Below are 15528 nucleotides of genomic sequence, written 5' to 3' on the forward strand. Positions count from 1 at the left end.
ACCGAAGGCAAGAGCAGCCATTTTGTGAGACATTTCTTGTCATGCAGCAGGGCGCTTGCAAGTGTGGAGTGGGGCTGGTGTGAGCAACAATGCCTGCTGTTGCTGCTGGCCCTGGGCTTAATATAGGAAGCTGCCTTATGCCAAGTCAGACCCTCTGTCCTCGCGCAGTGTGTCATCTATATATCTACAGCCTGGTGCCCACGACGCCCAAGGTCTGCAAGGGAAGAGTCAAGAGAGGTGGTTTCCTTCCATCTCTGTCACAGAAGCTGCTACAAGAAGGGGACTGCTTCCAGATGGTCTGCCAATGATTAGGAGAACAAAAAGACTGGGTCACCTGGAAATCTAACACAATTATACTGGCAACATGTATGGGCTACAGTCCATTGACTCAAATACATGTGCAGGTAGGTGGCAGGTAGGGACGTGCGGTGGGTGGGGAGGCAGGTGAGGCAGAGCCTCCCCACTGGAGTCCTTCGAAAAGCGCCACCGCCGTGGGAGGCACCCAAGCACCCACCCAAGCACACGCGTTGCATGTGGGTGGTGGGTGTTTGGGTGCCTCCCACAGCGGCCGCGCTTATCGAAGGACTCTGGTGGGGAGGCTCTGCCTCACCTGCCTCCCCACCCACCGCACGTCAGTGTTGGCGGTGCTGAGCAAGGAGGAGGAGGACGAAGAGCCAGAAAACCCAATCTTATCCATGTCAACTCAGAAGTAAACCCCATTTTAGTCAATGGTGCTTACTCCCAGGTAAGTGGGGCTAGGACTGCAGCCAGCATAAGGCCAGAGAAGCTCACTGCCCAGCATCAGCAGCCAATACTAGTGCTGAAAGAAGCTGCCTGCCTGAGGTTGGACACGTGACAAGCATGCTTCATGCCCACACTTAAGATGGCCGCCCTCGCCTTCAGTCCTACAGTGGAAATAGCAGGGGGGGAGCCGGTAAAGCTACTCAGCCAAAGAGCCTCCGTGACTTAGAGGGGCCCTGCTTCTCTAAGCCAGCTGCAAAAGAAACGAAGACCCCACGTGTCATCAGTTCACTCCTAGCTGCCCCCGCCGAGGGAGCAACTAAGTCAAGGCCTAATCTCCCCCCATCCATACAGATGGAAGCGCCCAACCATAGAGTAAGGGGAATTCTAGAGCGTCCTACACATGGTTAGAATGGTGGCTCCCTGGATGCCGGTCTCTCCCCCCGATTCTATCATTAACCGCCTCCTTTGTGTAGAGCGGGGAAAAGCCGGCGAAGAAACCGGTAGTACCCGTCAAGGAACCGGAAGCGCGATGTGAGGAGGCGCTTCTTTACGCCTTTTGAAACAAAACAACAATGGTTGTAACAACGGAGTGTTTTGGGAGCTGAAGACGAAGGAATGTGTTATTTCAAAGAATAAAACGGCGCCTGGTGGAAACCGGAAGCGACGCATTGCCGCGCGTTTGGGGGCTTCCGCTTCTGGGTGGGAGTTGGTCGCCATGGCGGTGCTGGCTTCGAACCCTAACAACCCCGTGGTGTTCTTCGACGTCACGATAGGCGGCCAGGTAGGCCCGGGGAGGAGGCTGGCGGGCGAGCTTGGGGGGGAGGTCGGCCGGCCGTTCTGACGCTTTGCCCCTGCTCAGGAGGTCGGCCGCATGAAGGTGGAACTCTTCGCCGACGTGGTGCCCAAGACGGCGGAGAACTTCAGGTAGGCGGCCTTGCACCATAGAACCCGTGCCTAGAGCGGACCCAGGTGGCTTACTTCCGGCCCCTGACAGCCCTGAGTGGCCGTTAGCGTCATAGAGCTTGGAAGCGCTAGAACGGCCCCAGCTGGGGCTCTGCAGAAGGGGAGGGGGGTGAGGAAGGGGCTCTCCTGGGGCTGTGAGGGAGTGAATGGGCCAGGAGCCTGGGAGGGCCCTCCAGGTCTTGCCCCAAGCAGAGGGTCCTGAGGACAGGGCCGGCTCTTTCGTGAGTCCGACTGAGGCTCTTGCCTCGGGGAGTGCCCTTGTTCCTCTGCAGCAGGGGGAGCGGTGGGTGGGGAGGCAGGTGAGGCAGAGCTTCCCCACCGGAGGCTTTCGGAAGGCAGCGCCACCGCCGTGGGAGGTGCCCGAGCACTCTCAGCCCTTGCGCAGAGTTGGACTGGCTCACTCTCCACCTGCCTTCAGTGTGCCGTGATGCACGTGCCTGTTGGCACATCTGTGGCGCAGCGGCAACAAACCTCAGTTGAGGAACTTCCCACCCCACAGCCAAGTATTTCCCTGTGTTTTATGCGGACTTGCTTGCAGTGGAGGTTGCTCCTTCCCAGAGATGAAAAGGTTGCTCTGTGCACATGCAGACTTGCACTACGCTTGTCTTCAGAGAACACTCAAAGAACTACTGTTGTAGGAAAGCAACTTGTCTTTCCTGCCTTTAGGGTTGGATTTAATTGGAGGTTGGCAGCCCCTTAGGTGAATCTGGACTCCTGAAGGTTTACAGCACCTCCCCCCACCCCCACACCATCACCACTGTAGTTGATGCTTGGTCCGTGAAACTTTTGTGAGAAAAAGATCCTCTGTCCTTGGTGTGTCACGTGCCTTCTCAGGTGGAAAGCCTTGAAGGAGTGGAGGTGGAATGGGGCATTCGTTGGCTTCCTTGTACACTTCTCTGCCTCTCTCAGTTGGAAAGCATCTTCAGGGATGAAATAGAGGAGCACATGAAGGAGGGCAAAAGGAAAGTGCTCCTCTTTTTCCTTAGCTATGTATCTCAAAGCATAGGGAGGGGGGTTGACATCACCTCATCTAGTTTTAGACTGTGCCACCACTTAGAAACAATTTCGTGCCCAGCAGTGGACTTGCCTATGGCCTATGGCACACTTGAAAGCGGTGTGCCCCAAGGATCTGTCCTGGGACCGGTGCTTTTCAACCTCTTCATAAATGACCTGGAGACAGGGTTGAGCAGTGAAGTGGCTAAGTTTGCAGACGACACCAAACTTTTCCGAGTGGTAAAGACCAGAAGTGATTGTGAGGAGCTCCAGAAGGATCTCTCCAGACTGGCAGAATGGGCAGCAAAATGGCAGATGCGCTTCAATGTCAGTAAGTGTAAAGTCATGCACATTGGGGCAAAAAATCAAAACTTTAGATATAGGCTGATGGGTTCTGAGCTGTCTGTGACAGATCAGGAGAGAGATCTTGGGGTGGTGGTGGACAGGTCGATGAAAGTGTCGACCCAATGTGCGGCGGCAGTGAAGAAGGCCAATTCTATGCTTGGGATCATTAGGAAGGGTATTGAGAACAAAATGGCTAGTATTATAATGCCGTTGTACAAAACTATGGTAAGGCCGCACCTGGAGTATTGTGTCCAGTTCTGGTCGCCGCATCTCAAAAAAGACATAGTGGAAATGGAAAAGGTGCAAAAGAGAGCGACTAAGATGATTACGGGGCTGGGGCACCTTCCTTATGAGGAAAGGCTACGGTGTTTGGGCCTCTTCAGCCTAGAAAAGAGACGCTTGAGGGGGGACATGATTGAGACATACAAAATTATGCAGGGGATGGACAGAGTGGATAGGGAGATGCTCTTTACACTCTCACATAATACCAGAACCAGGGGACATCCACTAAAATTGAGTGTTGGGCGGGTTAGGACAGACAAAAGAAAATATTTCTTTACTCAGCGTGTGGTCGGTCTGTGGAACTCCTTGCCATAGGATGTGGTGCTGGCGTCTAGCCTAGACGCCTTTAAAAGGGGATTGGACGAGTTTCTGGAGGAAAAATCCATTATGGGGTACAAGCCATGATGAGTATGCGCAACCTCCTGATTTTAGGAATGGGTTAAGTCAGAATGCCAGATGTAGGGGAGGGCACCAGGATGAGGTCTCTTGTTATCTGGTGTGCTCCCTGGGCATTTGGTGGGCCGCTGTGAGATACAGGAAGCTGGACTAGATGGGCCTATGGCCTGATCCAGTGGGGCTGTTCTTATGTTCTTATTTGCCATGACGCCCTTTTAGGGTGTTAGTCATTACTCCACAAACATGATTTAAAACTTCCCTCTGAATTCTCGAGCAGCTGCCCTTAGTGTTCTTAAAATATTTAAAGCACTTAATCTGCAGCCCTAAAATTTAGCACCTCTCCAAGTGAATTTAACTCCCAGTTGTCTTCTTTTTTTCAGGCAGTTTTGTACAGGTGAATTCAGGTATGTTGGCTTCATTATCTCTCAAGAAGTAGGCAAATGTTTGCAAATACTGTGTTAATTTCCTCTTGCGTCAACTTGTCCCAGATTAGGCCCTTTAGTAAACTTCTTCAGTTTGAGCTCTCTGTGTGGACTGACATTGAGTCTAGGAAGCCTGATCAATGCCAGCGAAAGATTGCAGAGCAAATTCTCTTGCATGTCATGTGGGATGTGCAGATCAGAGTTAGAAAGGCCAAAGGTATCAAGAAGACTGTAGAATAGGGGCTTGCCCAACTGCCCATGTTTTGTCTGAATAAACTAAAGCAAACATTTATATATTACTTCCACACAAGACGTTCTCCATGTGTTTTACTTAGCGCAAAGAAGACAGTTCCAAAGGGTCTTAATAAAGTCTCAGTGAAGTCAAGAAAGGAAGGGTAGTGGGAGCTGCAAAAAATAGCAGAGTATGATATCGGGATTGTGTCAGTCCTCAACATCCATTTTTCTTCATTGTAGGAAAGATGGCGTCCCTATTGGCTACAAAGGCAGCACTTTTCACAGGTACTGTTGCTTGTCAGATTCTGTGATGAAGCTACCTGGTGAGGCACTGTGTTCCTGCAGTTCTTAAGCTAAGGTTGTCTTTGCACCGGCGGCACATGAGGTGCAGATTCCACGCTGAGTGAAACTACATCCGTGGCTGGAGTTATGCTGTAAATCAGCAGAGAAAATGCTATTCCGGTCCCAGTTCTCTTCCTGTGCAGGGTGGAGAAACACTGAAGTTCAGGAAGCACTTCCCCAGATGCAAAAAGGGATACTGGCATGGTTACTCTCCACCTTCCCTCTGCATTTTTATCTTTGTTAAGGAGAATGGCATATGTTAGTTGTGATAGCCAAAACCAAATTGGTCAGCTCAAGATGCATCCATCTAGTCCAGCATCCTGCTTACCACAGTTGCCTATGGGAAGCCCAGCAGGACTGGAGGGCAATAGGCATCCCCAGAGGTTCATATTCACATAGACTCTTTGAATGTGGAGGTTCTATTTTGTATTGTTAGACTGCCTACTGCATGAGCGTGTTCCCTTAAAATCCTCTAAACCATCCACGTGTTGTGGCTGTAAGTTCCACAAATGATGATATTTGTGCAAGAAGTCCTTACTTCTGCCTGTCTCCAGTCAGAGTCTTGGGAATTATTGCTCTTGGCACAGCCATGAAAACTGCAAGCAAATGGCTTCTGCCTCTTTGATGGTGGAAAACTGTTTTTTATTTTGACCTAAAGTGTCAGCTGGACTGAGATGCTTCCAGCTGACAGCAGCTAGCTAGTGGGGGCTGGTTGCAAGGCCATTAAATGATAAGCAGTAAGTGGGGAGTTTCCAAGGCCTACACCAGCAATTAACTGCTTTGTGTCTCCTGGTCTGGTCTGGGACTTCCAGGAACCTGAGGCAGCCCTCCAAATGCTTGCTGTTCCATCTCCTCCTCCTTGATTAGAAAAGGGTGGGGAGAAGAGCATAGTGAACCAGAATGTCTCCATACTCCCTCTTGTGCTCTGTTCCCTCTTCCTGTTCACATCCAAGGTATGGGAGGATGAGCAGCAGAGATGGCCGCCTCTGTGAACCCATAGCTTGAAACAACCCTCTCAGTTGACCTGGAAGGACTGAAGAGGCCTGTGTGGATCAATTGCACAACATAATGTTTTTTTCTTTTTGTCTCTTTAAGGGTTATTAAGGATTTCATGATCCAAGGAGGTGACTTTGTAAATGTAGGTGTTTGCTTTTGCTTCTGCTTTCTTGAATTGAAGAGAAGAGGAAATCTTCTCTGGAATCTTTATTTGGTGCTCATCTTCACAGGGTTAAGCAGTTTCTGTGGGGTGTGTTTTTCACAGTGGTTCTCGCCTGGCTCTCTAAGGAGCATCAACGATCTTCCCCCATTGCCTCAGGGAGTATATAAGGAGTAACAGCAGTGGCAAGGATCTTTGCCTGCAATCCATTGCACTAAACTGGGGTGGGGGACTTGGCCATCAATTTCACCACTCCTCAAAATTAGTTTTCAGGCCTGGGTGTGCTGTATAGGAGACATGTTTAAATTCCATTCCCAGATGGCCCAAATTCTGCAAATGACATAAGTCATTCCTATTTTGAATAAATTGTTTTATTGCTACTCATGGCAAAAGGTAGTGAGGTATGCAGGACCCTGACACCCAACTCTGGACCATCCTCTTGTCTTTTTGTCTTCTGAGACTTCAACAACCTGCACTTTCATAGCATAAGAACTAGAATCCTTCCTTAAACACAAAACAAAAAAGCTGGAATTCTTGATTTTTTGTGAACCAGTTTGCACAATTTGCAAGGTGCCTTACTGGATTGGAAGGAGGGGAAGGGCAATGCCTTTGGGAGGGCAAACCTATTGTGCCTGGTGCTCATGAAATGAAACTGATTTGGAAGGTCAAAAGGTGATGCTTCTCCTCTGGGAACCAGCTTGGCTTTGTTGGAAGCACATCAAGCAGAGCTATGCAAGCAAGCAACAAAAGTATATCCGGCGAGATGGCACACATGGAACCGGCTTCATGGGGCTGATAAGCTGTCCTGTGTTGTGCCAGCTGCCGATTGTTCAAGAAGTTTCTTTCTTACTTTGGTAAACCTTTATTGGCATATTAGAAGTCAACAGACAATAATAAATATAACATAGCAGATATATACGACTTTACCGGGTATTTGCCATAGAGGCTACCATTAAAAATTCCGCCACCAAATTAGTGATGGAAGGGGAATAATCGCTAAGAAGGATTGGGAAAGGATCAGCAAGGGAAAGAAGTTTCTTTAAAAGCATGCATGTTACAGCTGAGGGTAAAATGCCTAGCTATGCTGGGGCTTGCAATTTGTGTGAATGTGCCGGGGTGTGCCATCCTTATAGGCTCCCTCTACAAGGATGACTAGATCGAGACCCAGGAATGCTTTCCCTTCTGGGAGTGGCATTCACACATTCTCCCATCAGGGAATGCTTTTGGACTGACCTTTGTGTTGCAAAGGATTCTGGGTTGCTCCTGAGTGCACATGGCCAGATCCATTGCCTGATGTGAATTGAGAACCTGGCCTCGGATCCCAAGGCTCCCCCTCCCCTGCACATCTCAGGGGAAGGTTAGGCATGATGTACAATCTGTGTTTCAGGGAAGCTTGTCCCCCGTGGCCCTTCTTCTCCTGGAGAAGCTGCTGTGAAACCTCTGGGCAAGCCCAGAGTTCCCTGCAATACAGTTTGAGAATCACTGTGCTAGAAGTATGTGGCCCTGAAGGCAGCAACGTGACTTTCAGTGTGCAGTTGTGGGTGTTTAATTTCTGCTATAAAGGGCAATTCTTCAGCCTTGCAGAAACACCATGTGACTCGTACCTGATGCATGGGGAATAACCTCACTTGCCCATTGCTCACAACCCTTGGTTTCCTTCCTCTGGCAAGGTGCCAGCAGAGTCTTTAGTAGTCTCCTGGAAAGGCACCTGTCCTTCAGGGTCATCTTCCTTCATGCAACATGTTTGGTGCTTGGCTGTTTTCTTGGAAAGCAGAAATGCAGAAATGAAATTGGTGGTCACAAGTGTTGTTCATATTGAGGAACCTCTGAGTTAATTTCACAAATGGGGCAGAAAGCCAGGAACACAACAACTGAGGACATGTCACATTAACAAGCTTTCCACCCTCCCAGTTTCTCTCCCTGGCCACTTAGCAGAATATACCGCAGGCTCTGGTTGGCTTCCTGGTTTAACCACCTGTTGGTTGAACTTAGGAAGCAATCTTATGTTGTGTTGCTTGGCACTGCTGTAACTCCAGGCTTACAGGTAGTCTTTCCAAGTCCTCCTGGAGATGCTGCCAAAGAGAGTCCTCCATTGTTGGCAACCTTCAGTCTCGAAAGACTATGGTATCGCGCTCTGAAAGGTGGTTCTGGAACAGCGTCTAGTGTGGCTGAAAAGGCCAATTCGGGAGTGACAATCCCTTCCACACTGGGAGCAAGTGCAGTTTGTCCCTGGTCTGTCTCACTGGCTATGGGCCTTCCTTCTTTGCCTCTTAGCCTCAGACTGTTGGCCAAGTGTCTCTTCAAACTGGGAAAGGCCATGCTGCACAGCCTGCCTCCAAGCGGGCCGCTCAGAGGCCAGGGTTTCCCACTTGTTGAGGTCTAAGGCCTTCAGATCCCTCTTGCAGATGTCCTTGTATCGCAGCTGTGGTCTACCTGTAGGGCGCTTTCCTTGCACAAGTTCTCCATAGAGGAGATCCTTTGGGATCCGGCCATCATCCATTCTCACGACATGACCGAGCCGACGAACAGTTAGTGGGGTATCATGAGGCAAGCAGAAGGATGCTTTCATTATCTTCCCTTCCTCAGAAATCTCCTCCCATAGGACAGGTGCAGGCTGTATCATTTCCTCCACTCCCAAGAGCCGATGCTAGTGTTGCTTTTCAAAAGTCTTTTCTGAAGTTGGGGGAAGGAAAGATGAAGAAGATCACAACTACTTCAGGCTATCTCCCAGTTCACAGTGAATTACATGGGTCAGCCAGATGCTGTCATGCCTGCACCATCTTGATAAGCTATCCTGTGCACCATGAGGTGGTGGAATTCTGGACTGTGGACTTCATGCCTTGGGGAGGTGTGTCCTGTTTTTGGATATCCCCCTCTCGTTAACCCGTTTCCTGCACGTAGTGAGCTAGCACATAAAGGACAGAATGAAACCTTTTCTCAGTGCTGTGTTAGCTTAGCACACGAGCATTCAGAACTAGGGCACACACACCCTTCACCTGCAGCATGTACTACAAAGTCCAGAATTCTACCAGTTCATTCTACATAATGGGTTGATTGGCTCTAGCAAGTCAGATGGGCTCCTTGGTGGATGAAACCTGTCTGCTGTGACTTGCTCCCTCAGTCAGGCAAGGGAACATGTGGGGCAGGAAGCAGAGGTGGGTTGATTTGGGTCTCCACAACCTTTATTTTGTAATGTTGAAGGGAAAGATGTATCACTGTCCCAAAGAAGGGGTTTTATAGTGCAACTTGAGGCTTGTTGACTCAGAAGTACACTCCACTGTGTTCACTGGAGCTTGCACCCAGGACAGCAGGCCTAGGCTTGTCTCTGTGTGGTGCGCTGTTAGTGGGGCAGAACTGAATGCCTGCTCCCCTCCTTTAAACAGGGTGATGGTACTGGCATAGCGAGCATCTATCGGGGTCCCTTTGCAGATGAGAACTTCAAGTTGAAGCACTCGGCTCCAGGCTTGCTGTCCATGGTAAGTTACAAGATGAAAGGGGCTTGGCCAGCCCTTGTCCTTCCTGTATTGCAGAAGGAATAATGCAGCAGGGAATTTTGTTTGTTCAATTTGTATTCCGCCTTTCTCCCACCCAAGGAATATCAAGTCAGTTGACATTGGGACACACACCAGTGCAAGGTCTTAGCAAAAATACAAGCAGGAAGTGACAGGTGAAGCTTAAAGCAAAATAATTTCCCCTTATATGTCTGTATCTGCATTTACTCTGAGCATCAGCTTCCAGACTCCATCCGCCTCTCCAGTCTCAGGAAGGTGGATGGAACTGGCCTCACACAGATGCATCCTGAAGGAACCAGGTTGGAACACATCCAGGCATTCTAAGTTACTGTAAGTAACCTACGCTAGAGAAGGTTGCCATCCATCTAATTGGCTATTTTATGATCCCCCTGAGCATACTGTCGTCCTTCCTGACATGATCAGGTGGTCTTGGATGCCCAGTTAATGGGTTTGAACTTGGGGCTATTCTTCTTTCTTGTCCCAGGCAACAATGGACCCAGACACTACACAAATTCTGACCATACAGACCTCCTTGTCATGGTGCTAATTTCAGTGTCTCAGATCAAACCTTACTTTGGGGCTCCCTGTAAGGCAAACTGATTCAGAATCTCTGCCATAGCTCTTTAGAGGAGAGGTGATAGTCACTCAGTTTCAAGTGTGCAGACTGCAAGACTGCTTCCATCACCATTTCCTTTTCTGGTTGGGGAAGGGTAGACTTGGTGGGGGACACTGAGCATAGAAAGCCAAGCAGTGCCGCTCGGGCTGGAACACACCAATTACAAAGTTAAACCCTAATCCTTGGCATTAGTTTGGTAAGATAATTTGTTGGCTTGGCTTGGAAGCAATTATTCTAAACCTAAGCTTCTTGAGAGCGTTACGGGGAAGAGAAACTTGATTATATTTGGCATTGGGCTGCAGCTAATGCTACCCTCAGGCTGCTCTTTTATGAGTGGTGTAACTGTCTGAAATGGACAGGATGGTTGAGGGCAACTCCGTTGGCCTGGGAGAGGTGGAGGGCAAGCAGTGGCATGTGGGAAGGGGGCTATGAGGAGGAGGAGTTTCAGGAGATCCTCAGTACTGGGTGAGGCTGATGTTTTGGAAGGATGGTGCATTGAAACTGAGTGGTGAGTGGTGCTCTGAAGCTAGCCACTGTTCATGCTACCATAGATGGTTTCTCTGTGTGATTCAGGGTGTGTTCCCAAGACAGCCTCCACACATAAGGTAGGGACTTTGGTCCCCTAGCCCATTTGTTTTCAGCACCCTTGAATTTAAAAGCTCTTGCATTTTTCTATCTAAAGCAGCAGTGCAATGCCAGCAGGAGTTGGCATGTAGTGGGGTGGGCTTGGGTTATATGCTCTGTTTGCATGTTCTGAGCCCCAGATGCCTGTAGCACAGCATATCTGGGATTATGACCCCCAGAGACCAAAGAAGTGCCTTTCTGCCTGTGACTCCTTGTGTGAATCTTCTGCTAGGCAAACAGTGGTCCCAGCACCAATGGCTGCCAGTTCTTCATCACATGCTCCAAGTGTGACTGGCTGGATGGGAAGCATGTCGTGTTTGGTGAGTAGGGAAATTTGGGCTTGGGTCCAAGTCCAAAGAGTTACTGCAGGCACACCAAAGTGCTTGACAGATGTTTGAGTCCTCCCCCCCCCCCCCACACACACTAAGTACTTCAGCTTCAAAAGGGGCTGGGAGGATGGATGGATGAGAAATACAACCTCAAAGCCCCTCAACCAGAATCAATAGTGTGATTCTTTGGAGCCCGGCTTTTGTTTTGGGAATAGTTTTTGGCACTATTCTGTGTCTTCCTATAAATAATAAATTCCATGTTTTGTCACCTCTTTATGCTCCCATCAGTTTCCAATTTTGAAGTTCACCTCATTTATGAAATCAATGAATATCATCACCTTTTTTGGCAAGGTGTCCGTGTTTTGTCTCTTAAGATATGTAGTTTTTTTAGACCTCAAGACATCTTTCCATTCTTAACCTTAAACACTCTTTAGTACCTAGAATCTTTCTTGGGCAATGATATCTTGCATATAGAAATCTAGTGACTATTAGGAGCTTCAATCCCAGAGCCCTGTCTTGTAATGTTGGCATGGCAAAGAGTCTAGCCATAGATGGACAATCTTTCCATGATTTTTTTTTTCTCTTGATATCTATTTGCTAGAGAGGACAAGCCTTTTTTAATGGCAAGAAATTTCCTTACCTGCCTCCGCCATCCTTCTATCATTTAAAATTTTTGTTTGTCTCATTTTAACATAAGCAGCGCAATCTCCCATGTGCACATTTATTTTGGAATAAATTTATCTCTGATTGTCATGTAGATGACAACCTGTAGGGCCTCAGTGGTGGTGTTTTACATATTGTACAGTTCCTAGTCATCTTGGGTGCTTTATTAATAATAACAAATTTATTTTGCCTGGAACTGAAGGTTTCTCCTGAGCTGAAAATGCTGCATCTCTTTTCTTTCAACTCTGTTTCCCAGTGTTGTGACTCCACAGGTTGCTGAATTTTGGGGCTTACAGTGCAGTATTGACAGAAAGGAGATGACAGGGAAGGAAATGGGGGAAGGGATAAAGGCAGGGTAAACAGTCACACGTTTCTCATTCCCATTCCTTGCCCCAAAAGAAGCCACGCATTTGCACCAATTCACTCCTTCCTCTTGTATTTCCTCTCAGCAATTTGACCTTAATTTTCATGTTCTGATTCTCTCAAAAATTGCTAAAATCACATGGTAGTTTTCTTTAACCTGGCAGGTAAAATAATTGATGGGCTACTCGTCATGAGAAAAATTGAAGTAAGTATCTCGGTTGGGGCTGTGATTATTTTATCCATTTGTGGGTTCAGCAGGCTAGCATGTGACCTGATTTATGACACACACTTTGGAAATTGAGGAGTTTTGACTTTCTAATCAAGGTTCTAGCCCTCATTGTGGCAGGGCATAGCATGGTAACATAGGGATTGCTGAAGACCACCTGAGACATACTGGTTTCAGGCAGTCCCCCATGTCTTATGTGGTTGTGATTATTACAAGCATAGATGACTTCAGAAGGGATTAGATCAATTTATGAAGAAGAGGTCTGTCAATAGCTTAGTGTTGTTGGAGCCTCAATGTTAAAAGTAGCACGGGGCTTACTAGAAAGAGTACTGTTGCTTCTGTACTTCTCTGATGCATCTAATTGGCCACTGTGGGAAACAGCTCTTGTGTTCTTCTGCCTTTTAGACCATTTGATCAATCCATTTATTACAGATGCCAGCACTTGTGGGTGAGAAAGTACCCCTAAATTCCTCCCTCTGAGACATGAAAGGCAGAAAAAGTATATAATGGTGGATACTGGCAACATTACTGAGGGCCACATTTTTCAAATCATTTGATCCAAATTGCCATGCAATTTCCTTCCTGCTCGTTCATTCTTAGCCCCATCATTATCAACTTTGTAGATGTTATGAAATCGTGGAGAGTCTCCATTGTTTCACAACGTGCTGCCAAGCCATGCTCTGCACCCATTTTGATCTGTGAGCTTCCTTGTAAGGAGGCAGAGAAGGAAAATCCAGCAAGGCAAAAAGGCCTCACCATCACCCACTTCCACCTGCTGGTGCTTTTTTAAAGCTGTGTGATGCCCCTTCTCCTCCCCACAGAGAAACACTAGTTGTCTTGTGAAGAGGAGGGCAGGGAGAAGAAGCCAGGCAGACATACTGTCCCAACCCTCTCATTTGTATTCTACTAATATGTAGAGAAAGAGTGTTAAATCATTGTGGGTACTGCCCAATGAGGAGGAGAGAGGTTTTGAAATAGGTCAGGAAATAAAATGCTGCCCACCATGCTTCAGCATTAGTCTGCAGACAAATGCTGCATTTGGGGAATCCTCTGGTGATTAGGAGCACTGAGTGCCCAGTGCCCCAATCATCATGGGGATCCCCTTTCTCCAAGTAAGTGCAACATGTGATCATGGGGAGGGGGTTGTCTTTAGAGAGTGGAGCTCACCAATGTTCTCCTGAACATTGCGGAGAGCCTCTGTCATTGCACAGTGTTTTTACTTCTTTGTGTGAAATGAGAAAGGTTTTGTCCAAGGGTGCAGTTTGAGCTTTTGACAATGTTCTGAAACTGTGTGAGGAAAGCTGACTTCTGTATCTTCTGGATTTGGGGTCCAAGGGTTGAAGGTGTATTTTGTCACCCACGATGCAATTTTCTCCAGCTTTGTATGTCTGGAGAATACAAGCTTTATGAGACAGTCAGTCAGGCTCTCATTAAACAGGGTCATGTAGCCATAAAGGACATCCCAGTGATGGAGCACATGTGGCTTGTGCATGACCAGGGCATTGCATCCAAAAACCCAAAGAGTTGAAGATGGATGTTGCAGGCCACCACTCCCAGTCTGCATCTGGGGAGCTGAGCAGGATTAGCCCAGCTCTTCCCAGGGACTGACACTAACCCATGATCTCCCTTTTCCAGAATGTGCCTACCGGTCCAAATAACAAGCCCAAGCTGCCAGTGGTGATAGCCCAGTGTGGTGAGATGTAGGGAGAGGCCCTCAGGTATGTACCACCTTCATCCTTTTGGTGAGAGAAGCCTGGTGGGACAATTCTAGACCTTGGGAGGGGAAGGGTTGCAGAAACTAGAGCATGGAGCAACAGAGAAGACCAGTAGTAGGGGTGGGTTTGGGGGGGGGGGGGGCAATGACTATATGACAGTGATTCCACATATGTTCAACCTGTTGCTCTATATAGAACAAAAATTGCAGAAAAATATACTGCAAAGTAATGGAAAGTTTGCAAGTTTGCATCACGTATTGCAGGTTACAGAATGTGGCTTCTATATGGGGCCTAATGCCAATTTTTAACATGGGTGATGCACAGCCCTCCCACTATGGCAAGCATTCACGTCTGCCATTTTGCTGGCTGTGTGTGTGAGCGGCTTGTTGTTCACACTGACCATGCTGGCTGCTGTCACACCCACTTGTAACTCAAGAGTTGTGTCCCAGCATTGGCTCCTGCAGGAGTTGGGAAAGAACCAGGATGCACCCATGATCTATTTAAACAAGGGCAACATCAGCCATGTAGCAGATGTGTATGCTGGTTGAGCCAGGGCGTTCTGTCTCATTCATGCCTCTTCCTAATTCCAGGTTAGCTTCTCTCTGCCTTGGACCACCCACCAGCTCCTCTGTTCTCACTTCTCCAGTGCTCCTTCACCCTGCATTCCAATTGTTTTATTATTTTGCCATTGCAAATAAAAGGTTTTGTTTAAGTGTCTGTTCCATTAGCATCCTCACAGAACCAGTAAGTGGGAAGAGTCCACTAGGCCTGCGTCTTGTGACATCAGCAAAGTCAACCCAGAGAATTACCCAAATTGACCTTTTTGGCTTCCTATGCAGTAACTTGACAATTTGTCTTTTGGCCTAGGATTATCCCTGGTTTTCCCACAGAGAGAAGAACCTGTGTGGGAGGCTGAGGAAAAACCCGGCCTGACCCAATGTCCTATAACTTAAGTACAAAAACAGACATTAATATGGATGTGGAGAGGGCTAGTTCTAGTCATCACAGAAAAAGATAAGCACTGCAATACAGCATGAATTTTTTCCCCTTGTGTATGGCAAGAAAAAAATTTATTTGTCAAAGGCATTTCAGTCAAGTGGCTAATAAAACAGTTGGCTCAGAAAACTGGCAATAAAGCAGAGTGTGAGAGCACAGATAGGAACAAAATAATTTACTGCTGCTCTCCTATTTACTCAGAAACAAGGTCCAGGGTTTGCAGTGGGATTTACACTCCACTGAGCATGCTTAAGACTGCAGCTGTCTTGGAATTAAAGAAAAAGTGACCTCTTTGTCTTCCTCCCTGCTAGTTTTCAAATGGGGAAAGAAACGGCAGGAAATCCAAACTACCTCTTTGCAGATGGCAGAAGGATCTCAAGGGGTCCCCTCCTGAGTAATCCATGTTCAACAGATCACAGTGCAGTCTTACCACTGCCTCCCCAATAGTGACTGGTGTGCAAGCGGTTTTCCTAGCCTGTGTATCTTCACTGTACTATTTGCAAGTCATTTACTGTGCAGCAACAGCCTACGAGGAAGAAAAAAAAAAAGTCACCTCTCTTGTAGGTTGGATATTTCCTTGCCTGAAGGCAGTTCTTCATGGAGTGTG

The 15528-nt window shown here is 47.8% G+C and overlaps 1 protein-coding gene across 1 annotated transcript; it reads left to right on the forward strand.

The window, feature by feature from the left end:
• Positions 1–1258: 1258 nt before the first annotated feature.
• On the forward strand, positions 1259–14637 carry PPIH (peptidylprolyl isomerase H). The gene is made up of 10 exons (XM_066637551.1): positions 1259–1525; positions 1604–1668; positions 4104–4127; positions 4620–4664; positions 5817–5859; positions 9261–9353; positions 10862–10949; positions 12149–12189; positions 13846–13928; positions 14516–14637. Exons 1-9 carry the CDS (start codon positions 1460–1462, stop codon positions 13912–13914), a joined length of 534 nt encoding a protein of 177 aa, XP_066493648.1. The 5' UTR covers positions 1259–1459; the 3' UTR covers positions 13915–13928; positions 14516–14637.
• The last annotated feature ends 891 nt before the right edge of the window (positions 14638–15528 follow it).

The sequence above is a fragment of the Tiliqua scincoides genome, chromosome 9 (assembly GCF_035046505.1).
Source record: "Tiliqua scincoides isolate rTilSci1 chromosome 9, rTilSci1.hap2, whole genome shotgun sequence".
NCBI classification, from domain to species: Eukaryota; Metazoa; Chordata; class Lepidosauria; order Squamata; family Scincidae; genus Tiliqua; species Tiliqua scincoides.

Coding starts and splice junctions, on each gene's coding strand:
- PPIH (XM_066637551.1), top strand. CDS start 1,460: ATGGCGGTGCTGGCTTCGAACCCTAACAACCCCGTGGTGTTCTTCGAC. Junction 4,665..5,816: donor AAAGGCAGCACTTTTCACAG/GTACTGTTGCTT, acceptor TGTCTCTTTAAG/GGTTATTAAGGATTTCATGA. Junction 9,354..10,861: donor CTCCAGGCTTGCTGTCCATG/GTAAGTTACAAG, acceptor ATCTTCTGCTAG/GCAAACAGTGGTCCCAGCAC.